The sequence below is a fragment of the Camellia sinensis genome, chromosome 9 (assembly GCF_055761805.1).
Source record: "Camellia sinensis isolate YWXY chromosome 9, ASM5576180v1, whole genome shotgun sequence".
Lineage (NCBI taxonomy): Eukaryota > Viridiplantae > Streptophyta > Magnoliopsida > Ericales > Theaceae > Camellia > Camellia sinensis.
The window spans coordinates 157,970,289-157,976,520 of record NC_138969.1 but is presented as its reverse complement, the minus strand read 5'-3'; the positions used below and the strand labels follow the sequence as shown (position 1 = coordinate 157,976,520).

The 6,232-nt window shown below is 35.3% G+C and overlaps 1 protein-coding gene across 1 annotated transcript; it reads right to left on the bottom strand.

The window, feature by feature from the left end:
* Positions 1-3,522: 3,522 nt before the first annotated feature.
* LOC145799850 (uncharacterized) lies at positions 3,523-5,720 on the bottom strand. Its single transcript, XM_082889481.1, has 5 exons — positions 5,598-5,720; positions 5,260-5,502; positions 4,668-4,890; positions 3,913-4,568; positions 3,523-3,870 (listed from the first exon to the last, which is right to left on the bottom strand). The coding sequence occupies exons 1-5, from the start codon at positions 5,718-5,720 to the stop codon at positions 3,523-3,525; spliced, it is 1,593 nt and encodes a 530-aa protein (XP_082745607.1).
* Between the last annotated feature and the right edge of the window lie 512 nt (positions 5,721-6,232).

The window sequence follows — 6,232 nt, the reverse complement described above, 5'->3', positions numbered from 1 at the left end:
ACTCAACTACTTCCCACAAAAATATCAGACATCCACCTATTTCTAACTATCTAACATATTTCAACTTTTTTTTTTTTTTTTTACAAAGCACTGGTACTGTGAGCACAGTAAACTCCTCCGACCATCCAACAAAGAAGGCTTCCCAAGGTTTATGAAATGGAACCTTGGCAAAATGTACTCCAAGTGGAAACACATCAGCCTTGCTCACTTTGAAAAGGTATTCAAACTCTTCTATACTATCATAGCACAAATCTATTCAACACTCCTTTCATATTCATTGTAGTACAAATCATATTATGAAACTGTGAAAATTTTCAGTTTCAAAGCACATACTTCTTTAACATCACTCATGTTATGAAATTGTAACATTTTTCAGTTTCAAAAAACATATTTCGACACTTAACCCACATTACTCACAGTACAACTCATCTTATGAAACTGACCAAATTTACAGTATTACTGATATATGCCACATTGTTCCAATGCAGGTTAACCAAAGTGTTTTAACCCCAACTGAACAAGAAATACAGTTATTGCATATCAATCAAAGCACATTAACAGACTTTTCAGCAAAGAAACAAGACCACAAAAAGGACAATAAGCAAAAAAAGAAAACAAAAGCAACAAAAAAAAGAAGACTTCTAGACAGTGATGAGAATAACTTTCTCGAAGAAGAACATCATTCAGAATCAGAATCACAATCAGAACAAGAAGAACAACAAAAAAAAAAAAAAAAGAAAGCAAAAACCACAAGAAGAACCAGAAAGTGATGAACAAGAAGAAAAGAGTGATGATGAAAAAAATCAAGTGACTGATGAAGAAAAAACTGATGAAGAAGAAACTGAAACTGAAGAAGAAACTAAAGAAGAAGAAGAAGAACAAAAACAACAACAACAACAACAAGAAGAAGAAAAAGAAGAAGAACCTGATGAACAACAAGACAATGACAAAGTAGAAGAAAGACAGCAAACAAAAGGTGATCAACAAGAAGACCTTGATGAAGAAGAAGACCAACAACAAGAACAAGAAGAACAACAAACAAACCAACAAGAAGAAGTCAATGAACAAGAACTGACAAACCAACAAGAAGAACTACAAGAGAAATCTGACATATTTCATGCACAAGGTAAACTATTGTCTAATACTAAAGCATACTGCAAAATTTTATTAAACTAACCAAAACACAATCCAACATTTTTATAGGTCATGACCAACCACAAACACCAACCAAAGAGGACGACAAGGACAAGCTCATATCAGCCATGAGAGCACAAATGCAAGAAATGGAACAAAAATTCATGGCTGAATTGCATAAAAAAGAAGATCAATTGAAGGAAATGTCCACCAAAAAAACTGGCAGTCCCCAACAAAGATCCATGGTCAAGAGAATCAAACAAAAATCAAGAAAACAAGCACATGACCCAGATTTTGAATACCAACCAATGACCAAACCCAAAGAAGATGCAAGAAACAAGACACAAACTGCTACTGATGTACCCAAACCAACACAAGGTACCGATGAAGAAAAAGAGAAGAAGAATGACAACAAAAAAGAGGGTGCTCATGAAACAAAACAACAGCAGAAAGAAAAGATGCAAGAACATATTGGCCAAGAGAAAGCAGTTGCTGTTGAAACAAACCCAAAAGAGCATGCCAATCAAAAGAAGACAAAACTTCAAGTATTGGAAAGTGATGATGATTTCCAGGAAGAATCAATCCCAAACAAGCCACTCGCCATTTCATGCCGCAAAACAAACAAGGTTTGGCATAGCCTATCCAAAAAAGACCAAGACCAAATTCAACTCATCAACAACACACAATCAAGTGCTTGTGTCTGGTCTGGCAGCGAAGATGAAAACTGCGTATACTTTTCAGATATATGCAGATTGACCAACAGGGAACCCTTATATGGGAATGTAGGTCTCCAACTGCACAATTTTATAGTTTCTGTACATATTCAATAATCTATTCCACAAACCTAACACATTCTCATATATAACATGTTTCAAGTCATTGATACCTTCTCAGAAAAGCAATTGGCACTCCAACCAACCATTGAAGAATTTGAGAAAAACGATATAGTCTTTGCAAGCAATCCATATGCAAGAAGATCTTACGTTTTCTCAACACTCATCAATGTAAGCAAAACTTAACATACCTTACAACTGCAAAATTTTCTACTTTCTCAACATGTATTACTACATAGTTTTATAACATATTTCAAACATATATATAACTTACAGACTCCACTACAAAACCAAGATCAAGTACTGAGAGAAAAACTGATGGACAGCCATTTTCAAGAAGCAATGAAAAACAGATATATCTATTTCCCAATCAACCACGACAACCATTGGACAATTGTGGTCTTTGACAATGCTGATGCAATATGGAGACACTATGACTCTTTGAGACCAACAAAAGATTGCCACAACAAGCATTTTGAAATTGCAAAGCAAATTGTAAGTTAAAATAAAATTTCATACTTAGTTCCATTCCTTTACAAACATCTCAACTCATCACTATAACTAACAAAAATACCCACTAACTATTTTGTAGCAACAACATCAACTGAGATGGAATAAAGCATTACTCAGCAAACAGGGAAACATGTTATCATCTCAAGAGTGTGAGACAGAAATTGCATCAATTGAGGAATGCCCACAACAAACCCCACACTCGTAAGATACAAAATCCATAAACTAATCTTCCAATATGCTAAATTTTGCAGTTTCACCTAACTAATTAACTTCATCTCAAACACTGCAGGAATGATTGTGTAATCGCCGTCTGCAATGTTATCAACCAATATCTCAACTGGCAACCTGTGCAGAAAAAACTTCGTCCAACTGAGTGGGTCAAATTTCGAGCACAAATCATCAATCAATTCCTCAATGATGAGAACCGATCTTGGAAACTCGAGCACTACCAAATGTTCACAAAACATACCAAACCATAGAAACAATGAACAAACTTCTTGACAATACAAATATTCAAGGGAGCATATCTTTTTACCTTTTTTTTAATTTTTTTTTTATTTTTCTTTTTTAACATGTGACAAGTACTTTATATACTTTTGGGAATGATCTTTTTCTGATTATTATGGTTATGGTGAAAATGATTGATGTTGTTGTTGCTCTTCTTCTTGTTATTATTATTGTGGCTCTTCTTCTGATTGTTTGTCTACTTGTTTGTGGTTGCATATATTTTCATACAGTAAAGGTTGTTTCTAATAATTCTTAAAACTGCAAAATTATACAGTTTTCTCGCTATGAAATATGAACTGCCTTTCCATATTATACTGTTTCAATAAGAAATTTTCAACAACCTTCTCTGCATTCCATAAAAATAAAAAAACAAAACCAGACTGTTACAAAACAACTTCAATAAGTAAAGAACACATCAACAAACAAAAAACAATTCAACCAACTTTATTCATTACTTCCATAATACCAAGTATCACATTTTTTATTATCATAATTCCTCAAATTCAAATACAATCCAAAAGAATAGATTGTGGCCTCAAATAGCAGCCTTGCACGTCTTCTTATTGTGATTCCCATATTTCAAGCACCTCCCACACTTGATTTGCTTCACATTCTCATCCCTAGAAGGTATCCTCTTCTTCTTGTTCCACCCGGGCTGCTTCTTCGTTATAGGAGGTTTGATAACCGAACTACTGGCACCATCAAAGTCAAATCTCTTACTTGAAGGCACTGGATAAACAGATTCCTTGTATGACTCTCTAAAACAATCTACATGAAAAAAAGGATCAATGAAACCATACACATCTCTACCACTACTATGCAAAGCATGCACAGCATGACAACAAGGAAAACCATTTAATTGCCGTTCATAGCAAGAACAAGTCTGTCTACCAATATCAACATAAAAAGAAATAGAAGAATGAACCTCAAGCACAGTATCACTAGCAACAATCACATCCCAAGACTTAGCTAGCTCCAAAGAGTCCACCAACTTCTTTTCCATAACTGGACACAATTTCATAGTCCATCTTCTAGATTCAGCTCTTCTATCCGACAATTGAGTCATGATTTGAACCCTAATCATATCAACCATACAAGTAATAGACAACTCACGGGCCCCACCAATCCAATTATTGTAAGACTCGGCAGCATTAGATGACATCTCACCATATCGTTTCTCTCTAAAAAATGCATTGGCCCACTTATCATTTTGCAAACTATCCAACATACTATCAACTCTATCATTCCTAGCAATACGCCTCAATTTCTCCATATAATGTTGGAAAGAAGCAACCGTTGGCGCATAAGCACATTTAACTAATATTTTCATTAAACACAGCTTATAGTTAGTACGAAGTCCCACCAACTTGTCAACCAAATTTTTCTTCAAATGATTTAAGCAATAAGCATGATGTGCATTGGGGAAAACCACTGAAAGAGCGTCTAGCAATCCATGTTGACGGTCCGACACAAAAGTCAATCTCCGGCCTGAACCAACAACCTTCAACAACTGACTTAAGAACCACATCCAATTATCTTGATTTTCAGCGTCAACAATCGCAAAAGCCAAAGGAAACAAACCTGCAAACAAAACCACATGAAACTGCAAAAATTAGCAGACTCACAATACAATAACACACTGACAAACTAAACCAATACTAACTGCAAATAAATATATACCTTGATTACCATCCTTTGATGTTGTTGCAAGCAAATGCCCCTTGTAACGCCCCTTCGAAAATGTATCATCAACAAACAACAACGGACGACAAAATTGAATGCCATACAAACATCCATGAAATGCCACAAACAACCTCCGAAAACACTCATTACTTTCATCCACATCTAATTCAAACACACTTCCCGGATTCGTTCTCATAGCCGTCTCAAGGTACCATCGAAGCTGGTCAAAAGAAGTTGCAAAATCACCAAACAACCCACCTCTTGCCTTATCAACTCCTAACCATGCAACCCGATAAGAAACATCTATACCATATTGCTTCTTCAACTTTTTTTTAACTTTAATAGGACGAGTCAACGGATTATCACTAATATCATTTTGCACAATATCAGACACAAGTCTAGAACCAACCATTTTGCTACAAGATCTACGAGCAACAACCCCACAAGTATGCACATTATCCAACTTCATTATAAAAAAAACACCAGAATCCATCAACACCCTTCCATGCACAAACCATTTACAACCCGTAGACGACTTCATCATACATTCAGCGGTTACTCTTGTTGCATCGTTCTTCAAATAATTCACTGCAAAACCACACTCAACTGCATACTTAGCCAATACAATGCGGAACCCCGGCACTCCACCTTCAAATTCTTGACCAACACTATGTACAATCCCCTTCCAACTAGCAGACAACAAAACTCTCTCTGGTTCTGGATAAAAACTACGCAACAAACCACCAACATCATCACAATCATTCACAAAAGAACTCTCACAAGTTACAGAATCAATCCTACAAGAATTACCATCATCAATCTCCACAACTCTCTTATCCCCCACAATAACATCAACAAATCATTATCACATTCAACAATACAATTAGAATATCCAAGAACAAAGAAAAACAAACAAAAGTTACCAACACTCAACTCTTTGAACTTCGCACATATTTTCTTAACAATTTCATCATAACTACATCCCTCACTAATCTTAATAGCAACACAACAATTACTGTATTTGCACATTAACATGAAACACCGCTCCATACTACAAAATCACAAACCAACAAACAATTGTTCACAGATTCCAAACTGCAAAATTATACAGTTACAACATATCAATACCAACAGTGCACAATTTACAATTCCAAATTGTAAAATTATACACTTACAACATATCAGTATCAAAACACCAGAATTCACAATTCCAAAATACAACTTCAAAACACATTACACTATACGACAAACAAAATCAACAAAATCAAAATCAAACAAACAAAATTCGCCAAACACAAATCACATATCACGCAAATTTGCTTATCTATATATACATACATATATATCGACAAATACAAACCACATACACACACAGACATATATATGTATATCTATGTATCGACAGATACATACATACACATACATATATCTATCACCAGAGAGAGAGAGAGAGAGAGACAACGTACGCAGATATCGCCTGTATACAGAGATTCAAATCGCACAACCAGATCCACCTCACAGCACAATGAGATCGACCACACAACACAATGAGATCGCCACAA

Coding starts and splice junctions, on each gene's coding strand:
- LOC145799850 (XM_082889481.1), bottom strand. CDS start 5,720: ATGGAGCGGTGTTTCATGTTAATGTGCAAATACAGTAATTGTTGTGTT. Junction 4,891..5,259: donor CAGTTGAGTGTGGTTTTGCA/GTGAATTATTTG, acceptor TCTTTTGACCAG/CTTCGATGGTACCTTGAGAC. Junction 3,871..3,912: donor CTAGTGATACTGTGCTTGAG/GTTCATTCTTCT, acceptor ATTGGTAGACAG/ACTTGTTCTTGCTATGAACG.